The sequence below is a fragment of the Heptranchias perlo genome, unplaced genomic scaffold, assembly GCF_035084215.1.
Source record: "Heptranchias perlo isolate sHepPer1 unplaced genomic scaffold, sHepPer1.hap1 HAP1_SCAFFOLD_237, whole genome shotgun sequence".
Classification (NCBI taxonomy): Eukaryota; Metazoa; Chordata; class Chondrichthyes; order Hexanchiformes; family Hexanchidae; genus Heptranchias; species Heptranchias perlo.
In genome coordinates, this window is record NW_027139249.1 from 315,107 (window position 1) to 340,345 (window position 25,239).

Here is a 25,239-nt window from a genome sequence, read left to right on the forward strand (position 1 = left end):
TACCTGTGTCTTACGAATGCGTAAATCTGCGGATGATCTGTTTTGTCCCTCCTCCTGTTCGATACTCTGTTCGATGGCTGGAGGTTGAAAGGATGAGATAAAGGTGGGAGATATACCTTGTTGCATTCTGTCGTTGCTGACAGAAATTTATACAGTGCCTTTAATGGAGCAAATTTTCCGGAAGGATCTTCACAGGAGTGTTTATCAAACAAAATACAGCCCCGAGCCACATAAGGAGATATTCGGACAGGTGACAGGGAGGGTTTTGGAAGGGTCCTAAAGGAGGAGGAGAGAGAGTGGGAGGGAGGGAGACAGAGAGAGAGAGGGAGGGAGGGAGACAGAGAGAGAGAGAGGGAGGCGGAGAGGTTTCAAGAGGGAGGGAGAGGGAGGGAGAGGGAGGTGGAGGGAGGGGGAAGAGAGAGACAGGGAGGGAGACAGAGAAAGAAGGAGGGAGACAGAGAGAGAGAGAGACAGAGAGAGGGAGGGAGGGAGGGAGAGAGGGTGGGAGAGGGAGGTGGAGAGAGAGACAGGGAGGGAGACAGAGAGAGAGGGAGGGGGAGGTCGAGAGGGAAGGGGAGGTCGGGAGGGAGGGGGAGGAGGTAGAGAGGGAGGGGGAGGAGGTAGAGAGGGAGGGGGAGGAGGTAGAGAGGGAGGGGGAGGTAGAGAGGGAGGGGGAGGTAGAGAGGGGCAGGAGCAGGGAGGGGCAGGGAGGGACGGAGGCAGAGAGGTTTAGGGAGGGAATTCCAGAGTTTAGGGCCCGGGCCTCTGAAGGAACGGCCGCCAATGGTGGGGCGAAGGGAGCAGGGGATGGACAAGAGGCCGGAATCGGAGGAGGGCAGAGATCTCGGAGGTTTGTCGGGGCTGGAGGAGGTTACAGAGATCGGGAGGGGAGGGCGAGGGGCCATGGAGGGATTTGAACACGAGGGTGGAGAATTTTAAAATCGAGGTGTTCCCGGACCGGGAGCCAATGTGGGTCCAGCGAGCACAGGGGGAGAGGGGGTGATGGGTGAACGGGACTCGGTGCGAGTTAGGATACGGGGGCAGCAGATGAGTCGATGGCGACGGAGGCTGCGAGGTGGGAGGCCGGGCCAGGAGATCATTGGGACAGTCGGAGTCCGGAGGGGACGGGTGAGGGTTTCAGCAGCAGATGAGCCGAGGCGGGGGGGGCCGGAGTCGGGCGATGTGACGGAGGGAGGGAGCAGGCGGCCTCGGCGAGGGAGAGGAGATGGGGGGTCAGAGGCTCATCTCAGGGTCACACAGGACGCCAAGGTCGCAGACGGCCCGGATAACGGAGTTTGTGGCGGGGACCGGGGACGAGGGCCACGGTCCTCGCGATATTTCGTTTGAGAAAATCGTCGGGCAAAGAGTGCGACAAGTGAGGGATAGCGGAGGGGCCGAGAGAGGTGGTGACGAGGGAGAGACGGATTATCGTCACGTGGACTGATTTTGGACGAGCTCGCCGAGGAGCAGCACTGAGGCAAACTGAACCAGAAAGTACCACTCACTTTTTAATCTGGAACGCACTTTGTTCGCCGTCTTCTTGATGTCAGCTGTCAAATCCTCCAGTTCCTGTTTAATTCCTGCGGAGAGATTGAAGGCATGAGGCAATTCGGCCAAGGTACAGCCGCACCAAAATAACTCAGGTCCTCCCGCATCTCCAGCACCCCTTCGCCACCTCAGGACGTCCTGAAGCGTCTCGCGGCCGACGAGGGACTTTTTTCTCGAAGTGCGGTCCCTGTTGTGACGTGGGAAAGGCGGCGGACAAATTTGCGCACAGCAAGATCCCACAAACAGCAATGTGAGAATGACCCGGATCATCTGTGATGTTGGTCGAGGGATAAATATCGGCCCCAGGACACCCGGGGAGAACTCCCACCCCCCTGCTCTTCTTCCAATCGTGGGCCGTGGGATTTTACGTCCACCTGAGAGGGGCAGACGGGGCCCTCGGTTTAACGTCTCATCCGAAAGACGGCACCTCCGACAGTGCGGCGCTCCCTCGGTACCGACCCTCCGACAGTGCGGCGCTCCCTCAGTACTGACCCTCCCGACAGTGCGGCGCTCCCTCAGTACTGACCCTCCGACAGTGCGGCGCTCCCTCAGTACTGACCCTCCGACAGTGCAGCGCTCCCTCAGTACTGACCCTCCGACAGTGCGGCGCTCCCTCAGTACTGACCCTCCGACAGTGCAGAGCTCCCTCAGTACTGACCCTCCCACAATGAGGTGCTCCCTCAGTACTGACGCTCCGACAATGCGGCGCTCCCTCAGTACTGGCCTGGACTGTCAGCCTAGATTTTGTGCTCAGGTGCCTGGAGTGGGACTTGAACTCAGGACTTTTCGACTCAGGAGGTGAGACAGAATGTCACCCAACGCGACATGGCTTACAATGGACAATGATGGACAATATCAATTGACTTGCTCTGAACCTAGCAATTCCGACATCCCTGTGACGCCATATGCTACGGCCATCAGTACATTGTGATATCCATATGCTCCCGGTCCCCACCAGAATCTAACACATTCTGCACGGTTGTAAACATCACACCCTAAGAGATGGACACCAGATGAAATCTCCATCTATTGGCTCCAAATTGGCCATAACTCATCCTGCAAAAGCGTTCAAGGCTGGGATTGTTGGGTGTGAAGGGTTACAGACCCCTGGCGGGTAGATGGGGTTAAGATTGAGGTCGGCCTCGGATGTAACTGAATGGCGGGGAACGGGCTCGAGGGGCTGAATGGCCTCCTCCTGTTCCAATGTTCCATTCTGGGAGCACAGAGAGATGAAAGATCGACTTCAGTCGTGTTAAAATACTCTTTCCTACTCCGTCGGCCTGGACTAAACCCCAGCCCCCCGGTTGTACAAATGTGAGAGCCTGGCTCAGGATAGGACCACATTCGCCTCGCACTCCCGCTGCCGAGGATTCCTTCTGGGGGGAGAGGGGGGATCTTTACGATTCCAGTTAATCCTTCACCGTCACCCTTCCTCTCCTCCATCGCCCCAGCGGTTGCTCTGCGCGCGAGCATCAGTGGGTTGTTCAACCGTGGGGGGCGGCGGGGCGAGACGATTTTGCAGCTAATTCAGCACTAGGCCCAAGCTGGAGCCTGGGAATTTCCTGCTGTGTGTGTGTGTGTGTGTGTTTTGGGGCGAGGGAAGAGGGGGGGGTTCAGTCCCACACACGGGGTGAGATCAGCGAACTCAGCACAAGGCCCCGGGACGGAGCCTGGGGTTTTCCTGACGTGGGGGCCCGGTCCCACACCGGGTAAATTGACTCAGCTGTTCCGCCACCCACCCCGAGAATGACTCGGCTCGCAGGCGTTGCAGACGCCCCATTGCTCGGGTTCAGCCCTCGCCCACTCCCCGCGCCCCCGTCCCGAGGCCTGGGAGGCCAGTTAACCCTTTCACTTACTGTCGTCCGGGTTGGGAGCAGCCAGGATCGCACTGTGTTGTTTCTTCACCCTTTCCACGTCCTCTGAAAGTTTCTCAATGCAGCCGCGGATCTCCTCGACCTGAAAAATCAGAGCCAGCTGCTGCATGAGCGACTCCCCTTCACAAACACACCACCACTGGAAAATTCCAACACGTCCCAAGCGTTCCCAAGGCAGGAACATCCATCGTTCCCCACTGCCCCGCTCTCTCCCCACAGCCCTGTATCAATCGCCAAACTAATCCCACTGCCCCGCTCTCTCCCCACAGCCCTGTATCAATCGCCAAACTAATCCCACTGCCCCGCTCTCTCCCCACAGCCCTGTATCAATCGCCAAACTAATCCCACTGCCCCGCTCTCTCCCCACAGCCCTGTATCAATCCCCAAACTAATCCCACTGCCCCGCTCTCTCCCCATAGCCCTGTATCAATCCCCAAACTAATCCCACTGCCCCCGCTCTCTCCCCATAGCCCTGTATCAATCCCCAAACTAATCCCACTGCCCCGCTCTCTCCCCATAGCCCTGAATCAACCCCCAAACTAATCCCACTGCCCCGCTCTCTCCCCATAGCCCTGTATCGATCCCCAAATTAATCCCACTGCCCCACTCTCTCCCCATAGCCCTGTATCAAACCCCAAACTAATCCCACTGCCCCGTTCTCTCCCCATAGCCCTGTATCAAACCCCAAACTAATCCCACTGCCCCGCTCTCTCCCCATAGCCCTGTATCAAACCCCAAACTAATCCCACTGCCCCGTTCTCTCCCCATAGCCCTGTATCAATCCCCAAACTAATCCCACTGCCCCGCTCTCTCCCCATAGTCCTGTATCAATCCCCAAACTAATCCCACTGCCCCGCTCTCTCCCCATAGCCCTGTATCGATCCCCAAACTAATCCCACTGCCCCGCTCTCTCCCCATAGCCCTGTATCGATCCCCAAACTAATCCCACTGCCCCACTCTCTCCCCATAGCCCTGTATCAATCCCCAAACTAATCCCACTGCCCCACTCTCTCCCCATAGCCCTGTATCAATCCCCAAACTAATCCCACTGCCCCGCTCTCTCCCCATAGCCCTGTATCAATCCCCAAACTAATCCCACTGCCCCACTCTCTCCCCATAGCCCTGTATCAATCCCCAAACTAATCCCACTGCCCCGCTCTCTCCCCATAGCCCTGTATCAATCCCCAAACTAATCCCACTGCCCCACTCTCTCCCCATAGCCCTGTATCAATCCCCAAACTAATCCCACTGCCCCACTCTCTCCCCATAGCCCTGTATCAATCCCCAAACTAATCCCACTGCCCCACTCTCTCCCCATAGCCCTGTATCAATCCCCAAACTAATCCCACTGCCCCACTCTCTCCCCATAGCCCTGTATCAATCCCCAAACTAATCCCACTGCCCCACTCTCTCCCAATAGCCCTGTATCCATCCCCAACTTTTTGAAAGTTATTATTGAATCTGCTTCCACCGCCCTTTCAGGCAGTGAATTCCAGATCATCACAACTCGCTGCGGAGAGAACATTCTCCCCATCTCCCTCCTCTGTCTCTTTCCCCGATTATCTTCAATCTGTGTCCTCTGGTCACCGACCCTCCTGCCCACTGGAAACAGTCTCTCCTCATTTACTCGATCAAAACCCCTCGTGATTTTGAACCCCTCGATCAAATCTCCCCTCAACCTTCTCTGCTCTGAGGAGAACAATCCCAGCTTCTCCAGTCTCTCCACAGAAACTGAAGTCCCTCATCCCTGGAACCATTCTGGCCAATCTCCCTGAACCTTCTCAAGGGGTAACTACAGATGGGCAATAAATGCCTCATCATCCCAGCTTCACGTTCCCCCTGAGAGGGGCAGACGGGGCCCTCGGTTTAAAATCTCATCCGAAAGACGGCAGTGCGGCGCTCCCTCAGTACCGACCCTCCGACAGTGCGGCGCTCCCTCAGTACCGACCCTCCGACAGTGCGGCGCTCCCTCAGTACTGACCCTCCGACAGTGCGGCGCTCCCTCAGTACCGACCCTCCGACAGTGCGGCGCTCCCTCAGTACTGACCCTCCGACAGTGCGGCGCTCCCTCAGTACTGACCCTCCGACAGTGCGGCGCTCCCTCAGTACTGACCCTCCGACAGTGCGGCGCTCCCTCAGTACCGACCCTCCGACAGTGCGGCGCTCCCTCAGTACCGACCCTCCGACAGTGCGGCGCTCCCTCAGTACCGACCCTCCGATGGTGCGGCGCTCCCTCAGTACTGACCCTCCGACAGTGCGGCGCTCCCTCAGTACTGACGCTCCCACAGTGCGGTGCTCCCTCAGTACCGACCCTCCGACAGTGCGGCGCTCCCTCAGTACTGACCCTCCGACAGCGCGGCGCTCCCTCAGTACCGACCCTCCCACAGTGCGGCGCTCCCTCAGTACCGACCCTCCGACAGTGCGGCGCTCCCTCAGTACTGACCCTCCGACAGTGCGGCGCTCCCTCAGTACCGACCCTCCGACAGTGCGGCGCTCCCTCAGTACTGACCCTCCCACAGTGCGGCGCTCCCTCAGTACTGACCCTCCGACAGTGCGGCGTTCCCTCAGTACTGACCCTCCCACAGTGCGGCGCTCCCTCAGTACCGACCCTCCCACAGTGCGGCGCTCCCTCAGTACTGACCCTCCGACAGTGCGGCGCTCCCTCAGTACTGACCCTCCGACAGTGCGGCGCTCCCTCAGTACCGACCCTCCCACAGTGCGGCGCTCCCTCAGTACCGACCCTCCGACAGTGCGGCGCTCCCTCAGTACTGGGCAACCGGGGAGTGTCGGCCTGGATTGTCGCGGGGGTTGAGTCTCAGGAGTGTGTGTGGGACTCGAACGCACGACCTTCTGACTCTTTGTCTGCCAGATCGGGGGAGGCTGGAGCTTGAGTCTCGCAGCTAACTCCGATTGGGTTCACTGACCTGCTCGAAGAATTCATCCATAAAATGATCACGATCCATATGAACCACTTCATCATCATCATCGCTGTCTTTACCCTGTGACAGAGAGCAGGTATCAATCAGTAGAAGGGATATCTCAGTCCCCTCTCTCTCAGGGAGATATCTGTACACTGACTGGTGTCTCTCAGTCCCCTCTCTCTCAGGGAGATATCTGTACACTGACTGGTGTCTCTCAGTCCCCTCTCTCACAGGGAGATATCTGTACACTGACTGGTGTCTCTCAGTCCCCTCTCTCTCAGGGAGATATCTGTGCACTGACTGGTGTCTCTCAGTCCCCCCTCTCTCAGGGAGATATCTGTACACTGACTGGTGTCTCTCAGTCCCCTCTCTCTCAGGGAGATATCTGTACACTGACTGGTGTCTCTCAGTCCCCTCTCTCTCAGGGAGATATCTGTACACTGACTGGTGTCTCTCAGTCCCCTCTCTCTCAGGGAGATATCTGTACACTGACTGGTGTCTCTCAGTCCCCTCTCTCACAGGGAGATATCTGTACACTGACTGGTGTCTCTCAGTCCCCTCTCTCTCAGGGAGATATCTGTACACTGACTGGTGTCTCTCAGTCCCCTCTCTCACAGGGAGATATCTGCACACTGACTGGTGTCTCTCAGTCCCCTCTCTCTCAGGGAGATATCTGTACACTGACTGGTGTCTCTCAGGCCCCTCTCTCTCAGGGAGATATCTGTACACTGACTGGTGTCTCTCAGTCCCCTCTCTCTCAGGGAGATATCTGTACACTGACTGGTGTCTCTCAGTCCCCTCTCTCAGGGAGATATCTGTACACTGACTGGTGTCTCTCAGTCCCCTCTCTCTCTCAGGGAGATATCTGTACACTGACTGGTGTCTCTCAGTCCCCTCTCTCTCAGGGAGATATCTGTACACTGACTGGTGTCTCTCAGTCCTCTCTCTCTCAGGGAGATATCTGTACACTGACTGGTGTCTCTCAGTCCCCTCTCTCTCTCAGGGAGATATCTGTACACTGACTGGTGTCTCTCAGTCCCCTCTCTCTCAGGGAGATATCTGTACACTGACTGGTGTCTCTCAGTCCCCTCTCTCTCAGGGAGATATCTGTACACTGACTGGTGTCTCTCAGTCCCCTCTCTCTCAGGGAGATATCTGAACACTGACTGGTGTCTCTCAGTCCCCTCTCTCTCGGGGAGATATCTGTACACTGACTGGTGTCTCTCAGTCCCCTCTCTCTCGGGGAGATATCTGTACACTGTCTGGTGTCTCTCAGTCCCCTCTCTCTCAGGGAGATATCTGTACACTGACTGGTGTCTCTCAGTCCCCTCTCTCTCAGGGAGATATCTGTACACTGACTGGTGTCTCTCAGTCCCCTCTCTCTCAGGGAGATATCTGTACACTGACTGGTGTCTCTCAGTCCCCTCTCTCAGGGAGATATCTGTACACTGACTGGTGTCTCTCAGTCCCCTCTCTCTCTCAGGGAGATATCTGTACACTGACTGGTGTCTCTCAGTCCCCTCTCTCTCAGGGAGATATCTGTACACTGACTGGTGTCTCTCAGTCCCCTCTCTCTCAGGGAGATATCTGTACACTGACTGGTGTCTCTCAGTCCTCTCTCTCTCAGGGAGATATCTGTACACTGACTGGTGTCTCTCAGTCCCCTCTCTCTCAGGGAGATATCTGCACACTGACTGGTGTCTCTCAGTCCCCTCTCTCTCAGGGAGATATCTGTACACTGACTGGTGTCTCTCAGTCCCTCTCTCTCAGGGAGATATCTGTACACTGACTGGTGTCTCTCAGTCCCCTCTCTCTCAGGGAGATATCTGTACACTGACTGGTGTCTCTCAGTCCCCTCTCTCTCTCAGGGAGATATCTGTACACTGACTGGTGTCTCTCAGTCCCCTCTCTCTCAGGGAGATATCTGTACACTGACTGGTGTCTCTCAGTCCCCTCTCTCTCAGGGAGATATCTGTACACTGACTGGTGTCTCTCAGTCCCCTCTCTCTCAGGGAGATATCTGTACACTGACTGGTGTCTCTCAGTCCCCTCTCTCTCAGGGAGATATCTGTACACTGACTGGTGTCTCTCAGTCCCCTCTTTCTCAGGGAGATATCTGTACACTGACTGGTGTCTCTCAGTCCCCTCTCTCTCAGGGAGATATCTGTACACTGACTGGTGTCTCTCAGTCCCCTCTCTCTCAGGGAGATATCTGTGCACTGACTGGTGTCTCTCAGTCCCCTCTCTCTCAGGGAGATATCTGTACACTGACTGGTGTCTCTCAGTCCTCTCTCTCTCAGGGAGATATCTGTACACTGACTGGTGTCTCTCAGTCCCCTCTCTCTCAGGGAGATATCTGTACACTGACTGGTGTCTCTCAGTCCCCTCTCTCTCAGGGAGATATCTGTACACTGACTGGTGTCTCTCAGTCCCCTCTCTCTCTCAGGGAGATATCTGTACACTGACTGGTGTCTCTCAGTCCCTCTCTCTCAGGGAGATATCTGTACACTGACTGGTGTCTCTCAGTCCCCTCTCTCTCAGGGAGATATCTGTACACTGACTGGTGTCTCTCAGTCCCCTCTCTCTCTCAGGGAGATATCTGTACACTGACTGGTGTCTCTCAGTCCCCTCTCTCTCAGGGAGATATCTGTACACTGACTGGTGTCTCTCAGTCCCCTCTCTCTCAGGGAGATATCTGTACACTGACTGGTGTCTCTCAGTCCCCTCTCTCTCAGGGAGATATCTGTACACTGACTGGTGTCTCTCAGTCCCCTCTCTCTCAGGGAGATATCTGTACACTGACTGGTGTCTCTCAGTCCCCTCTTTCTCAGGGAGATATCTGTACACTGACTGGTGTCTCTCAGTCCCCTCTCTCTCAGGGAGATATCTGTACACTGACTGGTGTCTCTCAGTCCCCTCTCTCTCAGGGAGATATCTGTGCACTGACTGGTGTCTCTCAGTCCCCTCTCTCTCAGGGAGATATCTGTACACTGACTGGTGTCTCTCAGTCCCCTCTCTCTCAGGGAGATATCTGTACACTGACTGGTGTCTCTCAGTCCCCTCTCTCTCAGGGAGATATCTGTACACTGACTAGTGTCTCTCAGTCCCCTCTCTCTCAGGGAGATATCTGTACACTGACTGGTGTCTCTCAGTCCCCCTCTCTCAGGGAGATATCTGTACACTGACTGGTGCCTCTCAGTCCCCTCTCTCTCTCAGGGAGATATCTGTACACTGACTGGTGTCTCTCAGTCCCCTCTCTCAGGGAGATATCTGTACACTGACTGGTGTCTCTCAGTCCCCTCTCTCTCAGGGAGATATCTGTACACTGACTGGTGTCTCTCAGTCCCCTCTCTCTCAGGGAGATATCTGTACACTGACTGGTGTCTCTCAGTCCCCTCTCTCTCTCAGGGAGATATCTGTACACTGACTGGTGTCTCTCAGTCCCCTGTCTCTCAGGGAGATATCTGTACACTGACTGGTGTCTCTCAGTCCCCTCTCTCTCAGGGAGATATCTGTGCACTGACTGGTATCTCTCAGTCCCCTCTCTCTCAGGGAGATATCTGTACACTGACTGGTGTCTCTCAGTCCCCTCTCTCTCTCGGGGAGATATCTGTACACTGACTGGTGTCTCTCAGTCCCCTCTCTCTCTCAGGGAGATATCTGCACACTGACTGGTGTCTCTCAGTCCCCTCTCTCTCTCAGGGAGATATCTGTACACTGACTGGTGTCTCTCAGTCCCCTCTCTCTCTCAGGGAGATATCTGTACACTGACTGGTGTCTCTCAGTCCCCTCTCTCTCAGGGAGATATCTGTACACTGACTGGTGTCTCTCAGTCCTCTCTCTCTGTCAGGGAGATATCTGTACACTGACTGGTGTCTCTCAGTCCCCTCTCTCTCAGGGAGATATCTGTACACTGACTGGTGTCTCTCAGTCCCCTCTCTCTCAGGGAGATATCTGTACACTGACTGGTGTCTCTCAGTCCCCTCTCTCTCAGGGAGATATCTGTACACTGACTGGTGTCTCTCAGTCCCCTCTCTCTCAGGGAGATATCTGTACACTGACTGGTGTCTCTCAGTCCCCTCTCTCTCAGGGAGATATCTGTACACTGACTGGTGTCTCTCAGTCCCCTCTCTCTCAGGGAGATATCTGTACACTGACTGGTGTCTCTCAGTCCCCTCTCTCTCAGGGAGATATCTGTACACTGACTGGTGTCTCTCAGTCCCCTCTCTCTCAGGGAGATATCTGTACACTGACTGGTGTCTCTCAGTCCCCTCTCTCTCTCGGGGAGATATCTGTACACTGTCTGGTGTCTCTCAGTCCCCTCTCTCTCAGGGAGATATCTGTACACTGACTGGTGTCTCTCAGTCCTCTCTCTCTCTCAGGGAGATATCTGTACACTGACTGGTGTCTCTCAGTCCCCTCTCTCTCAGGGCGATATCTGTACACTGACTGGTGTCTCTCAGTCCCCTCTCTCTCAGGGAGATATCTGTACACTGACTGGTGTCTCTCAGTCCCCTCTCTCTCAGGGAGATATCTGTACACTGACTGGTGTCTCTCAGTCCCCCTCTCTCTCAGGGAGATATCTGCACATTGACTGGTGTCTCTCAGTCCCCTCTCTCTCAGCGAGATATCTGTACACTGACTGGTGTCTCTCAGTCCCCTCTCTCTCAGGGAGATATCTGTACACTGACTGGTGTCTCTCAGTCCCCTCTCTCTCTCAGGGAGATATCTGTACACTGACTGGTGTCTCTCAGTCCCCTCTCTCAGGGAGATATCTGTGCACTGACTGGTGTCTCTCAGTCCCCTCTCTCTCAGGGAGATATCTGTACACTGACTGGTGTCTCTCAGTCCCCTCTCTCTCAGGGAGATATCTGTACACTGACTGGTGTCTCTCAGTCCCCTCTCTCTCTCAGGGAGATATCTGTACACTGACTGGTGTCTCTCAGTCCCCTCTCTCTCAGGGAGATATCTGTACACTGACTGGTGTCTCTCAGTCCCCTCTCTCTCAGGGAGATATCTGTGCACTGACTGGTGTCGCTCAGTCCCCTCTCTCTCAGGGAGATATCTGTACACTGACTGGTGTCTCTCAGTCCCCTCTCTCTCTCGGGGAGATATCTGTACACTGTCTGGCGTCTCTCAGTCCCCTCTCTCTCAGGGAGATATCTGTACACTGACTGGTGTCTCTCAGTCCCCTCTCTCTCAGGGAGATATCTGTACACTGACTGGTGTCTCTCAGTCCCCTCTCTCTCAGGGAGATATCTGTACACTGACTGGTGTCTCTCAGTCCCCCTCTCTCAGGGAGATATCTGTACACTGACTGGTGCCTATCAGTCCCCTCTCTCTCTCAGGGAGATATCTGTACACTGACTGGTGTCTCTCAGTCCCCTCTCTCAGGGAGATATCTGTACACTGACTGGTGTCTCTCAGTCCCCTCTCTCAGGGAGATATCTGTACACTGACTGGTGTCTCTCAGTCCCCTCTCTCAGGGAGATATCTGTATACTGACTGGTGTCTCTCAGTCCCCTCTCTCTCAGGGAGATATCTGTACACTGACTGGTGTCTCTCAGTCCCCTCTCTCTCAGTGAGATATCTGTACACTGACTGGTGTCTCTCAGTCCCCTCTCTCTCTCAGGGAGATATCTGCACACTGACTGGTGTCTCTCAGTCCCCTCTCTCTCAGGGAGATATCTGTACACTGACTGGTGTCTCTCAGTCCCCTCTCTCTCAGGGAGATATCTGTGCACTGACTGGTGTCGCTCAGTCCCCTCTCTCTCAGGGAGATATCTGTACACTGACTGGTGTCTCTCAGTCCCCTCTCTCTCTCGGGGAGATATCTGTACACTGTCTGGTGTCTCTCAGTCCCCTCTCTCTCAGGGAGATATCTGTACACTGACTGGTGTCTCTCAGTCCCCCTCTCTCTCAGGGAGATATCTGTACATTGACTGGTGTCTCTCAGTCCCCTCTCTCTCAGGGAGATATCTGTACACTGACTGGTGTCTCTCAGTCCCCTCTCTCTCAGGGAGATATCTGTACACTGACTGGTGTCTCTCAGTCCCCTCTCTCTCTCAGGGAGATATCTGTACACTGACTGGTGTCTCTCAGTCCCCTCTCTCTCAGGGAGATATCTGTACACTGACTGGTGTCTCTCAGTCCCCTCTCTCTCAGGGAGATATCTGTACACTGACTGGTGTCTCTCAGTCCCCTCTCTCTCAGGGAGATATCTGCACACTGACTGGTGTCTCTCAGTCCCCTCTCTCTCTCAGGGAGATATCTGTACACTGACTGGTGTCTCTCAGTCCCCTCTCTCTCAGGGAGATATCTGTACACTGACTGGTGTCTCTCAGTCCCCTCTCTCTCAGGGAGATATCTGTGCACTGACTGGTGTCTCTCAGTCCCCTCTCTCTCAGGGAGATATCTGTGCACTGACTGGTGTCTCTCAGTCCCCTCTCTCTCAGGGAGATATCTGTACACTGACTGGTGTCTCTCAGTCCCCTCTCTCTCTCAGGGAGATATCTGTACACTGACTGGTGTCTCTCAGTCCCCTCTCTCTCAGGGAGATATCTGTACACTGACTGGTGTCTCTCAGTCCCCTCTCTCTCAGGGAGATATCTGTACACTGACTGGTGTCTCTCAGTCCCCTCTCTCTCTCGGGGAGATATCTGTACACTATCTGGTGTCTCTCAGTCCCCTCTCTCTCAGGGAGAGATCTGCACACTGACTGGTGTCTCTCAGTCCCCCTCTCTCAGGGAGATATCTGTACACTGACTGGTGCCTCTCAGACGCCTCTCTCTCTCAGGGAGATATCTGTACACTGACTGGTGTCTCTCAGTCCCCTCTCTAAGGGAGATATCTGTACACTGACTGGTGTCTCTCAGTCCCCTCTCTCTCAGGGAGATATCTGTACACTGACTGGTGTCTCTCAGTCCCCTCTCTCTCAGGGAGATATCTGTACACTGACTGGTGTCTCTCAGTCCCCTCTCTCTCTCAGGGAGATATCTGTACACTGACTGGTGTCTCTCAGTCCCCTCTCTCTCAGGGAGATATCTGTACACTGACTGGTGTCTCTCAGTCCCCTCTCTCTCAGGGAGATATCTGTGCACTGACTGGTGTCTCTCAGTCCCCTCTCTCTCTCAGGGAGATATCTGTACACTGACTGGTGTCTCTCAGTCCCTCTCTCTCAGGGAGATATCTGTACACTGACTGGTGTCTCTCAGTCCCCTCTCTCTCGGGGAGATATCTGTACACTGACTGGTGTCTCTCAGTCCCCTCTCTCTCGGGGAGATATCTGTACACTGACTGGTGTCTCTCAGTCCCCTCTCTCTCAGGGAGATATCTGTACACTGACAGGTGTCTCTCAGTCCCCTCTCTCTCAGGGAGATATCTGTACACTGACTGGTGTCTCTCAGTCCCCTCTCTCTCAGGGAGATATCTGTACACTGACTGGTGTCTCTCAGTCCCATCTCTCTCAGGGAGATATCTGTACACTGACTGGTGTCTCTCAGTCCCCTCTCTCTCTCAGGGAGATATCTGTACACTGACTGGTGTCTCTCAGTCCCCTCTCTCTCAGGGAGATATCTGTACACTGACTGGTGTCTCTCAGTCCTCTCTCTCTCAGGGAGATATCTGTACACTGACTGGTGTCTCTCAGTCCCCTCTCTCTCAGGGAGATATCTGTACACTGACTGGTGTCTCTCAGTCCCCTCTCTCTCAGGGAGATATCTGTACACTGACTGGTGTCTCTCAGTCCCTCTCTCTCAGGGAGATATCTGTACACTGACTGGTGTCTCTCAGTCCCCTCTCTCACAGGGAGATATCTGTACACTGACTGGTGTCTCTCAGTCCCCCCTCTCTCTCAGGGAGATATCTGTACACTGACTGGTGTCTCTCAGTCCCCTCTCTCTCAGGGAGATATCTGTACACTGACTGGTGTCTCTCAGTCCCCTCTCTCTCAGGGAGATATCTGTACACTGACTGGTGTCTCTCAGTCCCCTCTCTCTCTCGGGGAGATATCTGTACACTGTCTGGTGTCTCTCAGTCCCCTCTCTCTCAGGGAGATATCTGTACACTGACTGGTGTCTCTCAGTCCCCTCTCTCTCAGGGAGATATCTGTACACTGACTGGTGTCTCTCAGTCCCCTCTCTCAGGGAGATATCTGTACACTGACTGGTGTCTCTCAGTCCCCTCTCTCTCAGGGAGATATCTGTACACTGACCGGTGTCTCTCAGTCCCCTCTCTCTCAGGGAGATATCTGTACACTGACTGGTGTCTCTCAGTCCCCTCTCTCTCAGGGAGATATCTGTACACTGACTGGTGTCTCTCAGTCCCCTCTCTCTCAGGGAGATATCTGTACACTGACTGGTGTCTCTCAGTCCCCTCTCCCTCAGGGAGATATCTGTACACTGACTGGTGTCTCTCAGTCCCTCTCTCTCAGGGAGATATCTGTGCACTGACTGGTGTCGCTCAGTCCCCTCTCTCTCAGGGAGATATCTGTACACTGACTGGTGTCTCTCAGTCCCCTCTCTCTCAGGGAGATATCTGTACACTGACTGGTGTCTCTCAGTCCCCTCTCTCTCTCGGGGAGATATCTGTACACTGTCTGGTGTCTCTCAGTCCCCTCTCTCTCAGGGAGATATCTGTGCACTGACTGGTGTCTCTCAGTCCCCTCTCTCTCAGGGAGATATCTGTACACTGACTGGTGTCTCTCAGTCCCCTATCTCTCTCAGGGAGATATCTGTACACTGACTGGTGTCTCTCAGTCCCCTCTCTCTCAGGGAGATATCTGTACACTGACTGGTGTCTCTCAGTCCCCTCTCTCTCAGGGAGATATCTGTACACTGACTGGTGTCTCTCAGTCCCATCTCTCTCAGGGAGATATCTGTACACTGACTGGTGTCTCTCAGTCCCCTCTCTCTCTCAGGGAGATATCTGTACACTGACTGGTGTCTCTCAGTCCCCTCTCTCTCAGGGAGATATCTGTACACTGACTGGTGTCTCTCAGTCCTCTCTCTCTCAGGGAGATATCTGTACACTGACTGGTGTCTCTCAGTCCCCTCTCTCTCAGGGAGATATCTGTACACTGACTGGTGTCTCTCAGTCCCCTCTCTCTCAGGGAGATATCTGTACACTGACTGGTGTCTCTCAGTCCCTCTCTCTCAGGGAGATATCTGTACACTGACTGGTGTCTCTCAGTCCCCTCTCTCACAGGGAGATATCTGTACACTGACTGGTGTCTCTCAGTCCCCCCTCTCTCTCAGGGAGATATCTGTACACTGACTGGTGTCTCTCAGTCCCCTCTCTCTCAGGGAGATATCTGTACACTGACTGGTGTCTCTCAGTCCCCTCTCTCTCAGGGAGATATCTGTACACTGACTGGTGTCTCTCAGTCCCCTCTCTCTCTCGGGGAGATATCTGTACACTGTCTGGTGTCTCTCAGTCCCCTCTCTCTCAGGGAGATATCTGTACACTGACTGGTGTCTCTCAGTCCCCTCTCTCTCAGGGAGATATCTGTACACTGACTGGTGTCTCTCAGTCCCCTCTCTCTCAGGGAGATATCTGTACACTGACTGGTGTCTCTCAGTCCCCCTCTCTCAGGGAGATATCTGTACACTGACTGGTGCCTCTCAGTCCCCTCTCTCTCTCAGGGAGATATCTGTACACTGACTGGTGTCTCTCAGTCCCCTCTCTCAGGGAGATATCTGTACACTGACTGGTGTCTCTCAGTCCCCTCTCTCTCAGGGAGATATCTGTACACTGACTGGTGTCTCTCAGTCCCCTCTCTCAGGGAGATATCTGTACACTGACTGGTGTCTCTCAGTCCCCTCTCTCTCAGGGAGATATCTGTACACTGACCGGTGTCTCTCAGTCCCCTCTCTCTCAGGGAGATATCTGTACACTGACTGGTGTCTCTCAGTCCCCTCTCTCTCAGGGAGATATCTGTACACTGACTGGTGTCTCTCAGTCCCCTCTCTCTCAGGGAGATATCTGTACACTGACTGGTGTCTCTCAGTCCCCTCTCCCTCAGGGAGATATCTGTACACTGACTGGTGTCTCTCAGTCCCTCTCTCTCAGGGAGATATCTGTGCACTGACTGGTGTCGCTCAGTCCCCTCTCTCTCAGGGAGATATCTGTACACTGACTGGTGTCTCTCAGTCCCCTCTCTCTCAGGGAGATATCTGTACACTGACTGGTGTCTCTCAGTCCCCTCTCTCTCTCGGGGAGATATCTGTACACTGTCTGGTGTCTCTCAGTCCCCTCTCTCTCAGGGAGATATCTGTGCACTGACTGGTGTCTCTCAGTCCCCTCTCTCTCAGGGAGATATCTGTACACTGACTGGTGTCTCTCAGTCCCCTATCTCTCTCAGGGAGATATCTGTACACTGACTGGTGTCTCTCAGTCCCCTCTCTCTCAGGGAGATATCTGTACACTGACTGGTGTCTCTCAGTCCTCTCTCTCTCTCAGGTAGATATCTGTACACCAACCTGTATTTATATAGTGCCTTTAACGTTGTAAAATGTCCCAAGATGGTTCACAGGAGCGTAAATCAGACAAAAATCCGACACCGAGCCACATAAGGAGATATTCGGACAGGTGACCAAAAGCTCGGTCAAAGAGGGAGGTTTTAAGGAGCATCTTAAAGGAGGAGAGAGAGGCGGGGAGGGAGGGAGAGGTTTAGCGAGGGAATTCCAGAGCTTAGGGCCCGGGCGGCTGAAGGCACGGCCGTCAATGGCGGGGCGAAGGGAGCAGGAGATGGACAAGAGGCCGGAATTGGAGGAACGCAGAGATCTGGGAGGGTCGTAGGGGGCTGGAGGAGGTTACAGAGATAGGGAGGCGGGGGGACGAGGGCCATGGAGGGGATTTGAACACGAGGGTGGAGAATTTTGAAATCGAGGCGTTCCCGGCCCGGGAGCCAGTGTCGGCCCAGCGAGCACAGGGAGAGGGGGTGATGGGTGAACGGGACTCGGTGCGAGTTAGGATACGGGGGCGGGGGGGCAGCAGATGAGTCGATGGCTACGGAGGCTGCGAGGTGGGAGGCCGGGCCAGGAGAGCATTGGGACAGTCGGAGTCTGGAGGGGACAAAGGGCACGGGATGAGGGTTTCCGCAGCGGATGAGCTGAGGCGGGGGGGGGGGCGGAGACGGGCGACGTTACGGAGGCGGAAGTGGGCGGTTTGGCGAGGACCAATCCGCAGAGGTCGTAGGGCGCTCGAACCGAAGGGCAGAGGTCAGAGGTCGGAAGACCCGCCGGGAATCGGGCGAGCTCCGCCTCGACCGCCCCCCCCCTTTGAGAGCACAGGGGCCGGTTCTGGTCGCCCGAGACACGGGGAGCTATTCGACTGCTGAAGGCTGCGCAGAGCTGAAAGCACCAGGCTGAATGCCTGGGAGTGAGGGGGAGGGTGAATCCAAGTTATGAGGGAATCAGTCTGAACCTTTTGACCCTTCCTTCGCCCTCGAGAGGCTGCGGCTGAGAAACGGGTGCGAGGGGCGGTGGGGGGGACTCTCGCACACAGATTCGGACGGGCGATGGTTAACGGGGTAGAGAGAGCGACACGGGGAACGGAGGGAGGGGGAGCGCGAATAGGGGAGGGAACTCGGGGTGGGCTCGTTTCAACAGTTGGGGGTGGAATTGGGGGAGGGACAGGATCAGACGGCCTCCGTCTCTGATTCGTCACAAGGAAGAGGCCGTTGAGCGTGACGTTTTAACAGGCACTTGGAAACGGAGCCCCGAATTATATCTGCGAGCTCTCCTCCGATTGTTCCCCTCACTCCCCCCAACCCAACCCTCATTACCCGCCGCCACGGACCTTAACCCCCGAAAAAAACGATGCTTGGAGCTCGATAAGGGAAGTATCTAACCTCAGGGCGCACACCCCGCCCACTAAACCTTATGACCACTTGGCCATAGTCCTACGTCACATGTTCAAACCCCCACGTCAACCTCCGCAATGAGGGGAAAATCCTATGTAAACGTCACGCTGTAGTGACGCTCCTCCCGCCACCGGCGGCGCTGCAGCACTCCGCCGGGGTCGACCAGGGGGGGGGGGGGGGAAAACTCGACGGTCAGAGCTCGGAAGAGGGAGCAGGGGGGTTAAAGGTTGCGATAACTTCGTCACCTACCTCTCGGGTCGAAGGTTATGCTCCCTCTCAGAAATCCAGCCGCAGAAAGGGTTCAGTTGGAAAAGCAAATTGAAAGTAAAGGCAAAATGGAAATCCGTCCGTCTGCAGACGGCGCGCAGACAAGGCAAACACAGACTAAATTAAAGCAGACACACAGGACAACAAAGGACAGGACGTTAAGGGCGCAGAGGCCGTGTGCAGGTCCTGACAAACACTCGCGGCTGTGTTTTGGTCAAACTGATATTCTCACTGGAACTGCGAATCCGTTCAGGAGATTTGGGGACCCGCACGCAGAAAAGGCCCAGGCTCCATTTGCGGCCTGTGCTGAGGGAGCTTTACTCTGTGTCTAACCCTGTACCTGCCCTGGGAGTGTTTGACGGGACAGTGTAGAGGGAGCTTTACTCTGTATCTAACCCTGTACCTGCCCTGGGAGTGTTTGATGGGACAATGTAGAGGGAGCTTTACTCTGTATCTAACCCTGTACCTGCCCTGGGAGTGTTTGACGGGACAGTGTAGAGGGAGCTTTACTCTGTGTCTAACCCTGTACCTGCCCTGGGAGTGTTTGAAGGGACAGTGTAGAGGGAGCTTTACTCTGTATCTAACCCTGCACCTGCCCTGGGAGAGTTTGACGGGACAGTGTAGAGGGAGCTTTACTCTGTATCCAACACTGTACCTGCCCTGGGAGTGTTTGATGGGACAGTGCAGAGGGAGCTCTACTCTGTATCTAACCATGTACCTGCCCTGGGAGTGTCTGACGGGACAGTGTAGAGGGAGCTGCAACACTCTGATATAACACACCCCTCACTGTAACACACTGATGTAACACACCCCTCACTGTAACACTGATATAACACACCCCTCACTGTAACACTCTGATATAACACACCCCTCACTGTAACACACTGATATAACACACCCCTCACTGTAACACTCTGATATAACACACCCCTCACTGTAACACTCTGATATAACACACCCCTCACTGTAACACTCTGATATAACACACCCCTCACTGTAACACTCTGATATAACACACCCCTCACTGTAACACTCTGATATAACACACCCCTCACTGTAACACACTGATATAACACACCCCTCACTGTAACACTCTGATATAACACACCCCTCACTGTAACACTCTGATATAACACACCCCTCACTGTAACACTCTGATAGAACACACCCCTCACTGTAACACTCTGATATAACACACCCCTCACTGTAACACTCTGATATAACACACCCCTCGCTGTAACACTCTGATATAACACACCCCTCACTGTAACACTCTGATATAACACACCCCTCACTGTAACACTCTGATATAACACACCCCTCACTGTAACACTCTGATATAACACACCCCTCACTGTAACACACTGATATAACACACCCCTCACTGTAACACACTGATATAACACACCCCTCACTGTAACACTCTGATATAACACACCCCTCACTGTAACACTCTAATATAACACACCCCTCACTGTAACACTCTGATATAACACACCCCTCACTGTAACACACTGATATAACACACCCCTCACTGTAACACACTGATATAACACACCCCTCACTGTAACACTCTGATATAACACACCCCTCACTGTAACACACTGATATAACACACCCCTCACTGTAACACTCTGATATAACACACCCCTCACTGTAACACTCTGATATAACACACCCCTCACTGTAACACTCTGATATAACACACCCCTCACTGTAACACTCTGATATAACACACCCCTCACTGTAACACTCTGATATAACACACCCCTCACTGTAACACACTGATATAACACACCCCTCACTGCAACACTCTGATATAACACACCCCTCCCTGTAACACTCTGATATAACACACCACTCACTGTAACACTCTGATATAACACACCCCTCACTGCAACACACTGATATAACACACCCCTCACTGTAACACTCTGATATAACACACCCCTCACTGTAACACACTGATATAACACACCCCTCACTGTAACACTCTGATATAACACACCCCTCACTGTAACACTCTGATATAACACACCCCTCACTGTAACACACTGATATAACACACCCCTCACTGTAACACACTGATATAACACACCCCTCACTGTAACACACCCCTCACTGTAACACTCTGATATAACACACCCCTCACTGTAACACTCTGATATAACACACCCCTCGCTGTAACACACTGATATAACACACCCCTCACTGTAACACACCCCTCACTGTAACACTCTGATATAACACACCCCTCACTGGAACACTCTGATATAACACACCCCTCACTGTAACACACTGATATAACACACCCCTCACTGTAACACTCTGATATAACACACCCCTCACTGTAACACTCTGATATAACACACCCCTCACTGTAACACTCTGATATAACACACCCCTCACTGTAACACACTGATATAACACACCCCACACTGTAACACTCTGATATAACACACCCCTCACTGTAACACACTGATATAACACACCCCTCACTGTAACACTCTGATATAACACACCCCTCACTGTAACACTCTGATATAACACACCCCTCACTGTAACACTCTGATATAACACACCCCTCACTGTAACACTCTGATATAACACACCCCTCACTGTAACACACTGATATAACACACCCCTCACTGTAACACACTGATATAACACACACCTCACTGTAACACACTGATATAACACACCCCTCACTGTAACACACTGATATAACACACCCCTCACTGTAACACACTGATATAACACACCCCTCACTGTAACACACCCCTCACTGTAACACACCCCTCACTGTAACACTCTGATATAACACACCCCTCACTGTAACACTCTGATATAACACACCCCTCACTGTAACACTCTGATATAACACACCCCTCACTGTAACACTCTGATATAACACACCCCTCACTGTAACACACCCCTCACTGTAACACACCCCTCACTGTAACACACCCCTCACTGTAACACTCTGATATAACACACCCCTCACTGTAACACACTGATATAACACACCCCTCACTGTAACACACTGATATAACACACCCCTCACTGTAACACTCTGATATAACACACCCCTCACTGTAACACTCTGATATAACACACCCCTCACTGTAACACTCTGATATAACACACCCCTCACTGTAACACTCTGATATAACACACCCCTCACTGTAACACTCTGATATAACACACCCCTCACTGTAACACACTGATATAACACACCCCTCACTGTAACACACTGATATAACACACCCCTCACTGTAACACACTGATATAACACACCCCTCACTGTAACACTCTGATATAACACACCCCTCACTGTAACACTCTGATATAACACACCCCTCACTGTAACACACTGATATAACACACCCCTCACTGTAACACACTGATATAACACACCCCTCACTGTAACACACTGATATAACACACCCCTCACTGTAACACACTGATATAACACACCCCTCACTGTAACACTCTGATATAACACACCCCTCACTGTAACACTCTGATATAACACACCCCTCACTGTAACACTCTGATATAACACACCCCTCACTGTAACACTCTGATATAACACACCCCTCACTGTAACACTCTGATATAACACACCCCTCACTGTAACACTCTGATATAACACACCCCTCGCTGTAACACACTGATATAACACACCCCTCACTGTAACACTCTGATATAACACACCCCTCACTGTAACACTCTGATATAACACACCCCTCACTGTAACACACCCCTCACTGTAACACACCCCTCACTGTAACACACTGATATAACACACCCCTCACTGTAACACTCTGATACAACACACCCCTCACTGTAACACACTGATATAACACACCCCTCACTGTAACACTCTGATATAACACACCCCTCACTGTAACACTCTGATATAACACACCCCTCACTGTAACACTCTGATATAACACACCCCTCACTGTAACACTCTGATATAACACACCCCTCACTGTAACACTCTGATATAACACACCCCTCACTGTAACACACTGATATAACACACCCCTCACTGTAACACTCTGATACAACACACACCTCACTGTAACACTCTGATATAACACACCCCTCACTGTAACACACTGATATAACACACCCCTCACTGTAACACTCTGATATAACACACCCCTCACTGTAACACTCTGATATAACACACCCCTCACTGTAACACTCTGATATAACACACCCCTCACTGTAACACACTGATATAACACACCCCTCACTGTAACACTCTGATATAACACACCCCTCACTGTAACACTCTGATATAACACACCCCTCACTGTAACACTCTGATATAACACACCCCTCACTGTAACACACCCCTCACTGTAACACTCTGATATAACACACCCCTCACTGTAACACACTGATATAACACACCCCTCACTGTAACACTCTGATATAACACACCCCTCACTGTAACACACTGATATAACACACCCCTCACTGTAACACACTGATATAACACACCCCTCACTGTAACACACTGATATAACACACCCCTCACTGTAACACTCTGATATAACACACCCCTCACTGTAACACTCTGATATAACACACCCCTCACTGTAACACTCTGATATAACACACCCCTCACTGTAACACACTGATATAACACACCCCTCACTGTAACACACTGATATAACACACCCCTCACTGTAACACTCTGATATAACACACCCCTCACTGTAACACTCTGATATAACACACCCCTCACTGTAACACTCTGATATAACACACCCCTCACTGTAACACTGATATAACACACCCCTCACTGTAACACTCTGATATAACACACCCCTCACTGTAACACACTGATATAACACACCCCTCACTGTAACACTCTGATATAACACACCCCTCACTGTAACACACTGATATAACACACCCCTCACTGTAACACTCTGATATAACACACCCCTCACTGTAACACACTGATATAACACACCCCTCACTGTAACACACTGATATAACACACCCCTCACTGTAACACTGATATAACACACCCCTCACTGCAACACACTGATATAACACACCCCTCACTGCAACACACTGATATAACACACCCCTCACTGCAACACACTGATATAACACACCCCTCACTGTAACACACTGATATAACACACCCCTCACTGTAACACTGATATAACACACCCCTCACTGCAACACACTGATATAACACACCCCTCACTGTAACACACTGATATAACACACCCCTCACTGTAACACTCTGATATAACACACCCCTCACTGTAACACACTGATATAACACACCCCTCACTGTAACACTCTGATATAACACACCCCTCACTGCAACACACTGATATAACACACCCCTCACTGTAACACACTGATATAACACACCCCTCACTGTAACACTGATATAACACACCCCTCACTGCAACACACTGATATAACACACCCCTCACTGTAACACACTGATATAACACACCCCTCACTGTAACACTCTGATATAACACACCCCTCGCTGTAACACTCTGATATAACACACCCCTCACTGTAACACACTGATATAACACACCCCTCACTGTAACACACTGTTATAACACACCCCTCACTGTAACACTCTGATATAACACACCCCTCACTGTAACACACCCCTCACTGTAACACTCTGTTATAACACACCCCTCACTGTAACACTCTGATATAACACACCCCTCACTGTAACACATTGATATAACACACCCCTCGCTGTAACACTCTGATATAACACACCCCTCACTGTAACACTCTGATATAACACACCCCTCACTGTAACACATTGATATAACACACCCCTCGCTGTAACACTCTGATATAACACACCCCTCACTGTAACACACTGATATAACACACCCCTCACTGTAACACACTGTTATAACACACCCCTCACTGTAACACTCTGATATAACACACCTCTCACTGTAACACACCCCTCACTGCAACACACCCCACACTGTTACACTCTGATATAACACACCCCTCACTGTAACACTCTGATATGACACACCCCTCACTGTAACACTCTGATATAACACACCCCTCACTGTAACACTCTGATATAACACACCCCTCACTGTAACACTCTGATATAACACACCCCTCACTGTAACACTCTGATATAACACACCCCTCACTGTAACACTCTGATATAACACACCCCTCGCTGTAACACTCTGATATAACACACCCCTCACTGTAACACTCTGATATAACACACCCCTCACTGTAACACACTGATATAACACACCCCTCACTGTAACACCCTGATATAACACACCCCTCACTGTAACACTCTGATATAACACACCCCTCACTGTAACACTCTGATATAACACACCCCTCGCTGTAACACACTGATATAACACACCCCTCACTGTAACACACTGATATAACACACCGCTCACTGTAACACTGATATAACACACCCCTCACTGTAACACACTGATATAACACACCCCTCACTGTAACACACTGATATAACACACCCCTCACTGTAACACACTGATGTAACACACCCCTCACTGTAACACACTGATATAACACACCCCTCACTGTAACACTCTGATATAACACACCCCTCACTGTAACACACTGATATAACACACCCCTCACTGTAACACACTGATGTAAACACACCCCTCACTGTAACACACTGATATAACACACCCCTCACTGTAACACACTGATGTAACACACCCCTCACTGTAACACA

General features: G+C 52.5%; 1 protein-coding gene across 1 annotated transcript in view; it reads right to left on the reverse strand.

Annotated features, from left to right (window-relative positions):
* Positions 1-25,239, reverse strand: part of LOC137310265 (uncharacterized) — a gene marked incomplete at its 5' end in the record, with an annotated part of 82,191 nt that overhangs the window by 21,515 nt on the left and 35,437 nt on the right. The window contains 4 exon segments of the mRNA XM_067978161.1: positions 4-77; positions 1,506-1,580; positions 3,405-3,504; positions 6,347-6,421. Of these exon segments, the coding sequence (XP_067834262.1) occupies positions 4-77; positions 1,506-1,580; positions 3,405-3,504; positions 6,347-6,421 (324 nt within the window).